The sequence below is a fragment of the Beta vulgaris genome, chromosome 4 (genome assembly GCF_026745355.1).
Source record: "Beta vulgaris subsp. vulgaris cultivar EL10 chromosome 4, EL10.2, whole genome shotgun sequence".
Taxonomy (NCBI): domain Eukaryota; kingdom Viridiplantae; phylum Streptophyta; class Magnoliopsida; order Caryophyllales; family Amaranthaceae; genus Beta; species Beta vulgaris.
In genome coordinates, this window is record NC_079205.1 from 1,838,660 (window position 1) to 1,853,061 (window position 14,402).

General features: G+C 33.8%; 1 protein-coding gene and 1 pseudogene across 1 annotated transcript; both read right to left on the reverse strand.

The window, feature by feature from the left end:
- Positions 1 to 4,748: 4,748 nt before the first annotated feature.
- LOC125496258 (protein ALP1-like) lies at positions 4,749 to 5,880 on the reverse strand. Its single transcript, XM_048641681.1, has 3 exons — positions 5,626 to 5,880; positions 5,311 to 5,536; positions 4,749 to 5,224 (listed from the first exon to the last, which is right to left on the reverse strand). The coding sequence occupies exons 1-3, from the start codon at positions 5,878 to 5,880 to the stop codon at positions 4,749 to 4,751; spliced, it is 957 nt and encodes a 318-aa protein (XP_048497638.1).
- A 4,790-nt stretch (positions 5,881 to 10,670) lies between these two features.
- On the reverse strand, positions 10,671 to 12,058 carry LOC130590948 (protein ENHANCED PSEUDOMONAS SUSCEPTIBILITY 1-like; annotated as a pseudogene).
- Positions 12,059 to 14,402: the final 2,344 nt, after the last annotated feature.

Sequence of the window (14,402 nt, forward strand, 5' to 3'; positions counted from 1 at the left end):
AAATTGTTTATTTAAATAAATCTTGTATGGAAAAAGATGATTTTAAGAGAGATATAGGAGAATAATTGGTAAAAGCGCATTAATTGTAACATTTTGGTTGAATAAACAAAGGAAAAAACAAAATTCAAGAAGCAAATAAATGATAGGACACATTTTTTCTAGACAAATTACGGAAAAATGTGGAACTAAATATGAAAATGGGAACTATATTTTGGGATACCCATAATAGAAATTGAACTATATTTTGAGAGGGAGGGAATGATATATAATTAAAGATATTAATAATATAAAATGTGCACTACTGAACATGAAAAAACAATCAAGAAAGATCTCTATCATATAAGCCAAGGGAGGAGGTGTAGTGTCCTTTTTTGAAGTGACTAGAATACCCTCTAATAATTTAAAACGATATTTTCTCTTTATATACCATTAATAACTTGACAAACTAGATTGACACAATCAATTCACGAAATCAATTAGAATCTTCAACCAAAAAAAGTTAGCAATATATCGTGACAAAATAATATTTCATATTTACAAAGTTCAAACAATATAGTTTATTAACATTTATAATTGTTAAAGAACTATACTAAAGTCGCTGAAAAGAAATTATTAAATCATCGACCAAATTTTTCAGTGACGGTGTTGAACAGTTAAAAATCATTCACCTTTAATTTAAAAAGATAATAACATCTACAAAAGAAAAACAATAATTTACATCATTACCAAAGTAATTTAAGATGAAAAAATCTACATCAGATTGTCGACGCACGTATCGCGTGCATATGCAACTAGTAAAAATTAACTGAGGCAATATACTCATTTGACCGGGCAGTCTTCGTCTGGGCCACGAGTTGTTGGGCCTGCTTGGGTTCCTACATCTGTCGCACAGGCATTCTCTGCCCATCAGTGGACATCTCTTGTGGGCATTATTGTGGCCTTGTGGGCTGTGGGCTGTGGGCTGTGGGCTGTGGGGAATAGTAGTTGATAATGTTGTGCAGTCTTCTTCTCTTGCCGCGCTAATTGGTAATTTTGCAATCCCATGTAATCGACTTCAGGGTACGTTTACTGACGATGCATGATCGTACTTACGCATGGGCCAGCAACACAATAAATAATTTAAACGTGGAGTGTTGACGAAGAGTAGATTTAAAATATCAGAGTTGGTACGCACGGGCCACCAAGGCACCAACACAACAAATAATTTAAACGTGCGTGGAGCGTTGGACATCCTAGCAAACGGGACCAGATGTTCCGAAAGATAAGTAATTAGAGGTTTGTGGTAAACGTGGAGCGTGAACCACGAATACATGCATTTGTATTCTTCCTTTGAGAGTGTGGCCCATGAACTTCTCAGATTATCTACATTTTTATTTACTAACTAAATCTGGCTTCCTTTTTGAATTTACCTCAGTTTGTTTCTCTTCTTAAAGTCCATCCAAAATGCATCAAATTAAACTCTAGTGAATTATTGTATTGAGAATATAAGTAGGGATCTTTTTACTTATAAGACATCAATTACAGACCAAATTTTAAATTAATTTAATCATAAGTTAGATTTCTTAATTAATAAATTAAGAAAATGAGGAATACTAGGGTACTACTTATTAATATTTACATGTAAATGTAATATGTAACGACTCAAAAAAGAACTTGGACGTCGTCCACCCACGAGTATTTTAAAATATGAATCAAGTTTCTTATCGTTTTCATTCAGTTTGAAAAATATACAAAAAATAATCTAATGGCGCTATGTGCCTGATTGAGGGGTGTATGGGTAGCACCCAAGTCTGTTTTCGGACACACCCTGGAGTTCGACAAGAAACTTTTCAAGACGCAAAGTCATCAGAACGGAGCAAGTCTTCCTTGGCAATGGACTGAGACGGTCCTCATGGCCACAGAAAAGGACAAAGTAAGGGAATCTTCCCTCCAGTCAGACTCATCTTAGTCGTACACGTGTCAAAGGATTATCCATCCTGTTAGATAAACTTTACTACTATAAATAGCCCAATAGTACTATTCTGCAAGTACATTCTCTCACATACTAAAAATAACTTCTCTCTCTATCTAGCTTTCTCTCTCTAAATCCTTAGCGGACACTAATAGACTTGAGCGTCGGAGGGGGTTTCATCGCATCCCCCAAGAGTAGCTCACATTTGTTCTCTTGCAGCTCACCAGTCCCGGACAACCCTCGATTACAACCGGACTTATTCTCATTGATCCAACATCGTTTCACAACCGGAATAGTAGGAATAAAGTGCGTATAACGAAGAACATACGTAAAATAAGTGAGTTCATAAGTTTGAGAAATTATTACTCGTATTTATTTTTGCAAGTAATATAAACTTTCTTCTACTAATGACTGCTACATGTGGATTCAACTAGCTGAGTTGGTTAAAATATTAAGAAGTGGTACTTAAGATTCAAAATTAAATCTATCTCATCTACATCATTCATCCTTATCCTTATGGCTCTCACTACATTTCAAAAAAAAAAAAAATCTGCCACCTAGACTAGCTAATATCTCCCCTTTTCCTTTTCTACAAGATATGAAAGTATTACTCTGTGCAGTGAGCTAACTATTTTTCTAGTGTCATTTTGTGTCATTTAGTTCATTTTCTTTATTCTTGCTACCTCTGATTTTTAAAATTGAAACACAATTTTTTAAAAACATAAATCAAGGAGAAGAGAGAAAGTGAGACATGTCTCATCTACTTAAACAATAAAATTAGGCTTTATTAGTAATTGAAAACCGAATGTTGCAACCATTATGAATTTTTTCTAAAAAGAATACTTTGCAACCTTTAAGAAAACCTTAACCCAAAAAAAACTTTTAAGAAAAGGAGAACCATTTTAAATTCATTATAATTACGATACCAATTAACCATTTTATAGTGTCTACCAAACGGACTTGGGGACATTATAAACCGCTTGGAATTACTGGCAGGGATGCTGAATCTCAGGGCCTGTTTGATTCAGTGAACTGGAATGGAATGGTATGGATATCCATATCAGGGTGGTATGGATCCAGAACCCCATACCAGTTTCAAACTATTTGGTTCAATCCTGTAATGGATCCAATGTCCATTTCTGCTGTTTGGTTCACTTTTGGAATGGATTCTGCATCCAGTTTTTATTTTAATATAATTGTACCAGCCATATGTATATATGTATATATATATATATATATATATATATATATATATATATATATATATTATATATATATATATATATATATATATATACATATACTTTACAACTTGCATCCAAGTAGCCATATCAATATAGTGTCCAAAATCCCTAAATCATGCTCAAATTCAATACATCAAAGCTCTACAAGAGCATTTAAAACATCAATATAAAGTGTCCAAACCAAGATAAAAACACCACAAAACATAATAGTGCAACATAGTTGTAAAAATCCAACATGAAATCTAAACAAGGGTTAAACCAAGCATCTTTGTGTCTTCATGTTCCCAAGTTAGGATGAATGAGGTTGACAATAAAATCTTTTCTCCATTGATCATCTGGGCATTGGTAGAAGAGGGATAGTTCACTTGAATTAGAGGCCAATCTTTTGGAAGCTTCCATTACTTCAAATCTTGTCAATCCTGGAATGCTAAGCAATTCATTTATCAAATTACTCTTTTGATTTTCTTCAACTTGTTCACGAGCCATTATGGCTTGCTCATGTTGTTGTGTAGTGGAGAAGGCACTTGCAATAGTCAACATGTGCATGTTCATTTCATTCATATAACCTGAAAAGCTAGAAGACATATTGTTAAAAGAAGAAGTCAAGTCCACAACCTCAGGAGTCTTTCTCTTCCTTCCTTGTCCTTTTGGAGTCTTTTCTTTCTTTCGTTTTTTTGAAGAAGGTTCACTTGGAGTTGATTGCTTTGATTGATTTACAGACTCATTATCATCAGCTTCATCATCTTCATCACTACCATCTTTATCTAGTTCAATAGTCTCTTTTTCCTGGCCTTATTGTCAATAGCGTCGACAAAAGTCTCAGATTGTAGTCCAGTAGCTCGATCAACACCGAAAACAATCGCCAACTGTTCAAAGAATGGAAAAGGAACATTCCACAATCCTTGAGCATTTTTGTGTTGCTGAAACAAGAACAAAAAATTATTAATATTTGATGAAATTAAAACTACACATATTGAAGTAACTAGGATATAATAGTACCCTGCAGAAATCTTCATATGATTGTCTCTCACATAAAATCATATTCTTCTCATTATCCCAAGAAAAACCAGAAGTACGAAACATTTCAGTGAGCACATTGTACTTATTCTTGAACCATTTGATTTTCGATTCAATATGAGGAACGACTTTCAACCCACATCCAGGGAATTTTTCATTCATTTTCTCTTCCAACTTATTTTGGAAACCACTGAAACTCCCATCTGCTTTCCATGATGGGTCGGCACATTCTACCAATTCATTGATTAAACATTCTTCCTCGGGTTTAGTCCATGATCGCTTATTTTTTCCCCTTCCACTTTGAATAATTTGACCAACATCCATCCTATTCAATAATGTCATATATGAACAAACAAGATAAATATAACAATAAGCTTAAGAAAAATAGAAAAAGTATTTGCATACTAATGACAGGAACAAATATTGTCATACAAAAAAAGATACTGAAATAATTCTTTTACAACACAAGGAAAAAATTACACCATAACAATACAACCAAATCGATGCTAAACAAAAGTTGGAAATAAACAAACAACTTATGCTTGATTACTACGCCTAGCTCTCCAATTATTAAACAAATTTTGTGCTAAGTTGTTCCTAGAATTAGTCCAAGCATCTGAAGTCGCTATATGAGTAATATACTCAACTTCATCATCAAGATCATCCTCATCGTCATCACTTTCTTCATCACTATCAGAATCAAAATACATAGTGTAATCTGTTGGCATATGCTTTCGAATAAGATTGTGTAGCAAGGCACATGCTTGAACTATACGCCCATGAGTACGTATTGGAAAAAAGGAAGGGGCCCTTAGAATACCCCATCTTCCTTTCAAAAGTCCAAAACATCTCTCAATAACATTTCTGGCCTTAGAATGTTTCATGTTGAAGTATTCCTCTGCACTAATTGGTTGTCGGTCCCCCCACTCTTTAAGGTGATATCGATGACCTCTATATGGTGCTAAAAACCCTTCACAATTTGTGTATCCCGCATCTACCAAATAGTAGGCACCTTGACATACGACAAACAAATTAGTCATGAATGACATTGGTTATTCGGATACTACAACATAAAATCTTTGGTCTAGATATGAATACCTTGTGACACTTTCAAACCATTATGCCTACTAATAGCATCTCGAAGGACACGTCCATCATGAGCAGATCCTTCCCAACCAGGTTGCACATATATGAATTCCAAATTAGGATTACATACACCTAAAACATTCATAGCAATAGAACCTTTCCTCGTTCGATACTTTGGTCTATCCTCACTTGGCACTTGAACACTAATGTGAGTTCCATCTAAAGCTCCTAAACAATTCTACATAAAAATAAATTAAGAGGAATAAGTTCACAATCAACAACACGATTTATTTTTTAAAGAATGATAAAAAAAAGTAATTTTATTACCTCAAAACATTTCCATCTATTCTCTTCGCATTCTTGTGTTATAGGTGTCGGTTTTTTAAGCAAGTGTGTATGTAGCTTTAGAATAGCCAGAAGACATCGATGAAAATTTCTACTCACACTTTCTCCACTTCGAAAAAAATGACTTCCAATTGTCCTATTTTTTAAATGATGAGCCAATGTGTACAAAAACATGGCCACAATTTCCTCTAAAGACATATTTCGAGTACCGTTTAAACCTCCAATATCTCTAACCATTTCAGAAAGGACATAAAAGGTTTTTCTATTGACGCGAAGTTCACTTTTACAAGCTATATCACTATGCTTGATTAATGTATTCAAGTGCTCTTGTCTTAGAAATTTCTTCTCACTCTTACTAAATCTTTAATGCTCAATTTGATGGGTAACTACACCCATCATACACATCACCAAATACATTATTGTGTTAATATTGTTAACTACCATGAAAAGTAATAATAATTCTATTTGTTTTTTCTTCGATCTCCTTACTATGGTCAATTGAGATGGAGCCATTTTTGTAGACAATAACATACAATTTATATTAATACAACTATACTTGAACTCATACTAGTTATTATAGAAATATATAAAGATATAACAATTCAGAAGAGCACAGTATATTATTAGTAAAGAAAGCAGGAAGATCATCTTTATCTAGTTCAACATGTCCAAGAAAGCAGGAATTATTAGTAAAGAAAGCAGGAAGATCATCTTTATCTAGTTCAACATGTCCAAGAAAGCAGGAATTATTAGTAAAGAAAGTTCAGATTAGTGTTCGGCCAAAGAATAAGAGAGAACTCCAGAAGAGCACGGTATATTATTAGTAAAGAAAGTTCCTAAGATCACTTATCAGTGTTATTAATACAATTTCATGCACTAATTTTTAAGGGATAAAAACTTGTATTTGATGGTTGGTTACCATGCATTTCTTCTTGCACTAGTGAAATTTCTTCTTTTTCAATATAATTTCAGTTCACATATACTATCACAAATTATCTTTTCGAGTTATCGACTCCCAACCAAAGAACCAGTGAGCTTGTGAGCCCTATATTGGACAAGAAGCAGGAGATTTAGTTTGTGATAGTTTATCAGCATATTGCTGGGAAAAGAAAGATGCACAACTAAAGGAGAACTTCTATGTCACCTTATACAGTAAAGAAATTTGGTGGCACAACTTCTATCAAGCGAAAAAGAAACTGATGTAATCAAAGTCCAAACAAAATCATTGTATATTACACCAAACTTATTGAAACACCTGGACAAATTAAACAGATGCAAAAAGATGAAAGATGCAAACCATTGTATATTACACCAAACTTATGCGCAAATATTCTACCATAGGCAAAAAGATGAAAAAAATGAAAATTCATAGAATACCTTCTGCAAATAAGATGTTCGCCGGTCGATCGGTGGTCGGAAAAGGGTGGTTGGCGACGGTGGTGGTCGGAAATGGGTGGTCGGTGACTGATGGCTTCTCTTGTCTAGGGTTTAACCCCTCTCTCTCCCCCTTCCACAAAAATTAGGGTTTGAAACTTGAGTGGAATGGAGTTAGAAACTTAGGGGGGAGGGGAGATTGGGATTATAGGGGGATGGGGTGGAGATAGATACCCATGGGTCTGAGACTCTACCCTAAATATTCCCAACCAAACAATGGAATGGATGTCATTCCATTCCATTCCATTAAAAATACCCCAACCAAACACCCCCTCAGTGTTTGCTCCAGGATTTGCTCCAGGTTTTCGAACCAGTTCCTACGGTTGGTTGCACGAACAAGATTGTTCTAGGGCGCCATATGCAAACTTCGTGCCTTGATGAGATTACGGAATCCGAGGCTAATGATGAGTCAACCAGAGAAAACGACGCGTATATGATTGATCTCGGTGATGTTATTGCTGCGGTTTCTAGTCATAACCGCACTAATATGTTGTACTTTTTTAATAAAAAATAACTTTATTACTGCGGTTTTGCCCAAAAACCGCAGCAATATGTTCAGATATTGCTGCAGTTTTAAACCGCATCAATATATTAATTACCTATTGTTGCCCCCTTAATTGGTGCGCGGCCAAAACCGTCGCAATAGGCTATTTAATGACCGCAGCAATAAGCATTTATTCTACTAGTGCAAACTTCTGGTTTGAACTGTAAATGTTATGTTATCTGTCACTTGAAATCGTGTGAAAATGGCATAAGACTGACTTTGAATGTACATATCTCTCAATATATAAATGTTTTTGATGTGATTCAAATTAAAGGTGATATGTTTTTCCAAAGGCTTTCCTACAATAGGTCATATGCTCAATTCCGCTGAGAAACGAGAAAGTTGGTGTTTTAAGAAAAACTGACGAAACTGGAATTTTGTCCCGAGCCCAACTGGGCGATGCATTTTTCACGATTTTTTATATTATTTTGACCCCAAAGTTTTTAAGCCCTTATTAGAGTCATAATATAGACTATTCTATGTTTTATTATGGTTTTCTTATGTTATAAAAGAACCTTTTTGGTGATCATTGTTTGACACACACTTAAGCCTCTAGTATTTTAGAACTCCTGGTATATTCTCTCTGTTTTTTCTCGGTTATAGTGAAGAAGTTCTCGAATCCCTCACTTGTGGATGTAGGTCTAATTTGACCACATCATGTAATTAATCCTTGTGTTCTTCTTGTCTAGTTTCTTTATCGCTTTTTTCATTCTTATTATTTCATTAACTTGTTCCGCATTAATCAAACGCTACACCACCTGTTTTCTAACATGTTCTATCAATGGATGTAGTATATTCTTAGAGTTATTTTAGAAATAGGATTTCTATTTATCAAGGATTCATTAATTGATTTTTTTTCTTTAGATTAATCTACTAAATAAAGCACGTCTGTCTTACTACACGTTTACAAGTTCAGTCAATATGTTAGTGTCAATAAGTGAACCAGTATTTATTTTTACAAGTTCACAAGCATATTTATGGTTTAAAATAAGTGTGTACCGGAAATGATGATTATGTTAGTGATGTTGTACAAAGGATTTCAGAGATTGTGAGGGGAGCTAATGCTGAGATTTTGATGGAGGAACAGTTGGCTGATGTTAGTGATGTCGTATAGAGGATTTCATGAATATTTTCCTTTTTTGCAATTTTGTTTTTTGTTTTGGTTCGTTTTCTTGTAATTTAGTTTATTTATATTTTTTAGTTTCATTTTTTGTAATTTAATTTATTTATAATTTAGGGTATTGTGAAGGAACAATACATCACCTACACAAACATAACAGTTGATAATTATTCGGTGAAATATAACTCTAAACATACTCTGTGTAATTTATTTTCCCCAATTTCCGTTCTTGGATAGTCCTAATAATCTACTTATTCCACCACCACTAGGATGATTTTTTTTCCAGTTTTTGTAAAGTGCATGTAGATTATCATTTTTTCGTATTTTGTAATTTGTAGATTTTCATTTTTGTAAGTTGTAGACTATTAGTTATTTGGTTAGAAAATCACTCGATCAACTCATAAGTTTAATCATGATGTTAAGTTAACTCTTAATTTAGTAAAATACTCGCATCTTTCAAGTTATTATATACCTTACAATAATTAAGTTTGATAAAGGTATAATAATTAACTTATGAATCGGAGTACAATTTAATCTAGATAATAATAAATTAGTTTGGTTACAAAATAATTTTGGTTAAGTTACGTTTGGTTCTTAATTAAAATTTATCAAGTTCAACTCAATTTTTGTTGATGTAGTTTTAGTACAAATAATTTACAATAATTGAATTTTAACTATTTTATGGTGTTTAGTCGTCCAAATTGGTTGGTTTGAAAAATTGGATCAAATAAGGCAAATTTTATTTTATTTAAGTAATATGAATTATAGTTGAAATTCGGATAGATCATAAACAAATCGAGTTGAACTTAATATTTACTGGGTCTAGTCGGGATATGTGTTATCTGGTCGGGTTATAGTCAGGTTTGAGCTTGAATGCAGGTCGTGTGTTCAGGTCCGAATATGATGTTGTTGGGTGTCGATCAGGTCTCGGCAGGTCAGGTTTCGGTCAGGTCTGGAGACTGACCCTTACAGGTCGAACCAGGTTCAAGTCAGGTCAATATCAGGTTGACCCAACGGTCAGATTTATTTCTGATACCACTATCTATATAGTTTAAAACTATTTTAGTCAGTTTAGTTTAAAACGGTTTTATTCAGTTTTATGCAGTTCAGTTAAAAATAGTTTGATTCAGTTCAGTTAAAAACATTTTTATTCAGTTTCAGTTTAGTTAAAAACAGTCAGTTCTGTTAAAAACAGTTTGATTCAGTTCTGTTAAAAACAGTTTGATTCAGTTCCGTTAGAAACAGTTTGCATTTAAATACAGTTCATTTTCAGTTCAGTTCAGTTTAAATCGGTTTTTCGTGCAGTTAATTTCAGTTTGGTATGTTTTCAGTTCAGTTAATTGCAGTTTACTTTAATCTGATTGACTTATCGGTTTTTACCTTTTCAGTTATGGGTTAATTCGGTTCAGCTTATTCAGTTCAGTTGATCAACAGTTTGCAGTTTAACCATCGGTTTTCAACCAAACTGACAGCACTACTTCCTATTATGAACCAAACAAGTCCATAGAATATTATATTATTTTGTTAAAAAATAATGAAAAATAAAATGATAAAATAGATAATTAATAATACTTCCTCCTTCTATTTTAGTTGTCATACTTTGGAAATAAAAAAATAAATAAGGGAACATCATTTGTTCTTATAATTTCAACTTTTTATATTATTTTTGACTAATAGGAAAAAACGAGGTTTTGGAGGGAAAACAATTGGCAATGTCAAAAATTTGACAATTTGGCTTAAAAATCATAATGTGGTGTTTAGTTGCCAACGGATGTATTTTAATTGGTCCTTCCTTCCCAAGAAAAGTTTAAGTGGTGTTTCCCCACAAAAATCCTATTTTAATTATTGGTCATTCCCCACAAAAATCCCAAAAGTTATCAATGCTTATGCTTGAATTCTGAACTTATTATATATTGCTTTCTCTTACCTTTAGTTATACAAGACTTGATCATAAGGTAGGTGGTACGCGTCGAACCATTGACCTCCAAACAAGTGCAGATAGGGCCTGAAAGGAAGAGATTTTCGTGCTATTACTTTCCTTGTTTGCTTTGGCTTTTAGATTTCTATAGACTTAGATGAAAAATGGAAGACGACCTCTCGAAGTTCAGGAGTTTAATTTCCATACAAACTCGTGTGGGTGGCTAAAGGGAAGAGGGATGGGAAGTACACATCCGTCAGGAAACCAACTGTTGTGGATTGGCAAACGTGACAAATAAATTTTATTTCCTTTTGCTTTATGTATTTCCGACCACACGTTCCAAAAATGCCAATATGAAGTTCCATCAAGGAGCTCAGTAACTTGAACAGATAACAAATGTTTTTTGTGGCCGTCATAATTTACAGCCTCCTCATTATAGTCACAAAATGACCGAACTACCAAAGGAACATCATTTGGTGATAGAACTAGTTATTAGGCCCGGGCTATGCCCGGATTAAGAAAAAATTTCATTTATAAATATAATACTTTATGATAATAACAATAAATACAACTTAGCTTAGTGGTTAAGACTTTAGTATATGTACTTGAGATCTCAGGATCAAACCCTATACTATGCAATTTCTAAAATGTTTTATTGTACATAGATTACATGAACTAAAACTCCCTAGGGGTAGTACTGTAGTGGTCAACACTGCTCTTCAAATGGCATCATGCATACATAATTAATTTTAATAAACATGCAAATTTATTTATTTTTAAGGATGCAAGGGATATGTTTAATAATATTAACTAATTACAACACATATTTGTAATTTTGTGGAAACATTGTAATATCCTAAAAATCTTAAACATATTTAAGTGAGTAATTAACGTAATAATGTAGTTAGAATATATTTTATTTTATTCGTTTCACTAATTAAGCAATGTATAATAAAATGTTTATAGAATTTTTTAACATAAAAATTTACTAACTTAAATTATGACGATAATATATAATTTACGATTTTATGAGTTAAACAAGAAGGCTAATAAAGTTGATAATTCACTTAAAGTACAAAATGTTAGCATTTCACCCAAAATGTCATCAAGCCACGTTTGAAGGTGTTAGTGTGGAAAATTTTCTGATTTTGGTTGGGATACAAAAAGGGCAAAAGAAAAGAGAAGCCATGGTCAACTCCCCCATTTAATTTGCCTTCTTCCTCACCTTTTCATGGCCATTTGGCACTCATGCAATCCTCACTCTCTTCTTCTTCTTCAGTCAAAGCTATTACCAATCCTCACAATTGCTTCTTCAAGTTAACAAAATCAGATTACTTACTTCACCACCCTCCTCCCAACTACTGATTTTAACTCCCAAATTTCCACTATAAATAGCCATGGAAGTTCAACATCAAGAACACAACAACAAACTTCCTCATATCTTCTCCCTCTAATCTGAAATTCAGTCAATAAATCGCCGGAAAATTGTAACTAAAAGAAATCGAAAAAAAAAAAAAAAAAAAAAAACAAAAAGAGAGAAAACCCCCAAATTCATTCTCTCGCTCCTCTGCTTCGCCCACTCCCACAACCGACCAACGGTCGCCGCCGGCCGCGCGACGCCGGTCTCGCGCCACGAACCAGTTGCGTCCCCACCACGCGTCGTTCGCCGACCACCGCGCAGCTCGCCGGAGAACCGCGCCAGCATTCTCTCTCTCCCCTTCGCACTCCCTCGCTCCTCTTCTCTTCGCGCGACGCTGCTGCACGCGCAGCACCACCGACGGGCCGCGCTCTCCGAACCGCCGGATACCGCCGCCGGAGATTTCTGCTGCTCGCCGTCGACCACCGAAGCCGGCGTCCACCTCAGGCGCGATTCATCCTCCCTGCTCCTAGTAGCAGAGGTGATGATGTTCTCTTTTTTAAATTTCTTGATTTCCTTAAGTTTATAATGCAAGCCCAAATTCCTCTATAGTTAAGTTAGTTTAGATTGGGCCAAGAATAGTTCAATTAGAACCTAAACTAAGTAACTTAAAACGAATCCTTGTTGTTGGACTTAGATGTAGTTGAACTTGTTCATGGACTTACTAAGTTATACTTATGGACTGATTTATATTAGTTAGACCAACTCAATTTAAGTGTTGCATGTTCACTAAATAAGCTCAAATCTGACTTTTATTGTTTTAGCTAAACTACTTATATTAGATGGGCCAAATGAGTTAAACTAAAACTGATTTAGTATTTCATTAAGCTATGTTAGTTTAATTAATCAAGTTAAGTATAATGTTGGGCTTATAATCTGATTTAACTTAGTTAAATCATTTAAGTTAATCTTGTTGCTTTAATATATTGAGCTTTAGTGGGCTGATTTAGTTAGTTTTACTAAACCCCTAACTTATTTACTAAAATCTATTATTGGGTTATAATTCATGATTTCTAAACTAGTTGAGTTGTTTAAAACTAATTAAAAACTAATTCATTAAGCATGTTGTTTATAATTAAGCTTAAGTAGGAGTACTTCATTAATCCTTAAAGTTCATTTATAAAAAATAGTTACTTGACTTGTTAGTTTTAAATGACTAAATAATATTAAAATAATGTTAATCGATCTATTATAACTTTAAACTTAATTAATTTATTAATGGATAACTAATTAGTTATTAACTATGAACTAGAATAATGTTATGTTTTGAAAGGTTATATATAATATGTGTAATATAACTTAATGTTCGATAATTCTAAATATAGCTAAAGAGTTATTTATTAATTGTTGTTAAAAGTCACCTATTAATTAAAAAGTTATTAACGATTAAGAAATAATGACCTTTAAGGAGACCTTTACGACGTTATAATAACCGTTTGACCTTAATAACGCTAACTAATATTTAGGCTTAAAAGCTAAATAACGAAACATTCATTAATAAAATATTCTTGAATAGATTAAGGAAGATAAAGGATATTACAAGCCTCCCCGGCTATCAAGGTTATTAAGCAGGAATCCAGGTAACGTCTACTGCTAACACCCGCATTCCCCTTCAAAGTATGTTTTATGATCATGATTAATATTATGTTTTATATATGGATTGCGGGAAATGAAATGTTTTATGATGGTTATTATGATATGATGCTATGAGATGATGATGATGACGTTTTGATGAAAGAATATAATTATTCACGATGATGATGTTACTTAAAATCCATGAAACATGATAAATTCAAGTGAAAGACGGTTCTTGGCAGTATGATACGGGCACCGCAAGTGTCACCTATGTTGTGACCGCCTGATGTGTTTTTACGGGCACCGCAAGTGTCACCTATGATGTGACCGCCTGACTTTTATGATACGGGCACCGCAAGTGTCACCTATGTTGTGACCGCCTGATGGTTTAAATGATACGGGCACCGCAAGTGTCACCTATGATGTGACCCCTGATGGTTATGTAGTGGGAGACGTCCCCTATGTTATGATGTACTAGCCAAGTTACCAAAGTAAAATATATGATGATGAACATGATAAAGAAGATAATGTAACCTACTATGATATGTTTATGAAATGTTTTACTTATTCTCTCCTTCCTGTTTTTAACTAAAATGATGTGAAATGAATTTACGATGTTAGAGTAGTATGTTACTGAGCCTCGGCTCACGACGTTTTGTTTTATGTTTTAGGTACCGATGGTGATAACGGGATGGCGTAGCAGTGAGGATTTAATTAATATCTAGATTATCTAGACTCTCATGGTTTTAAT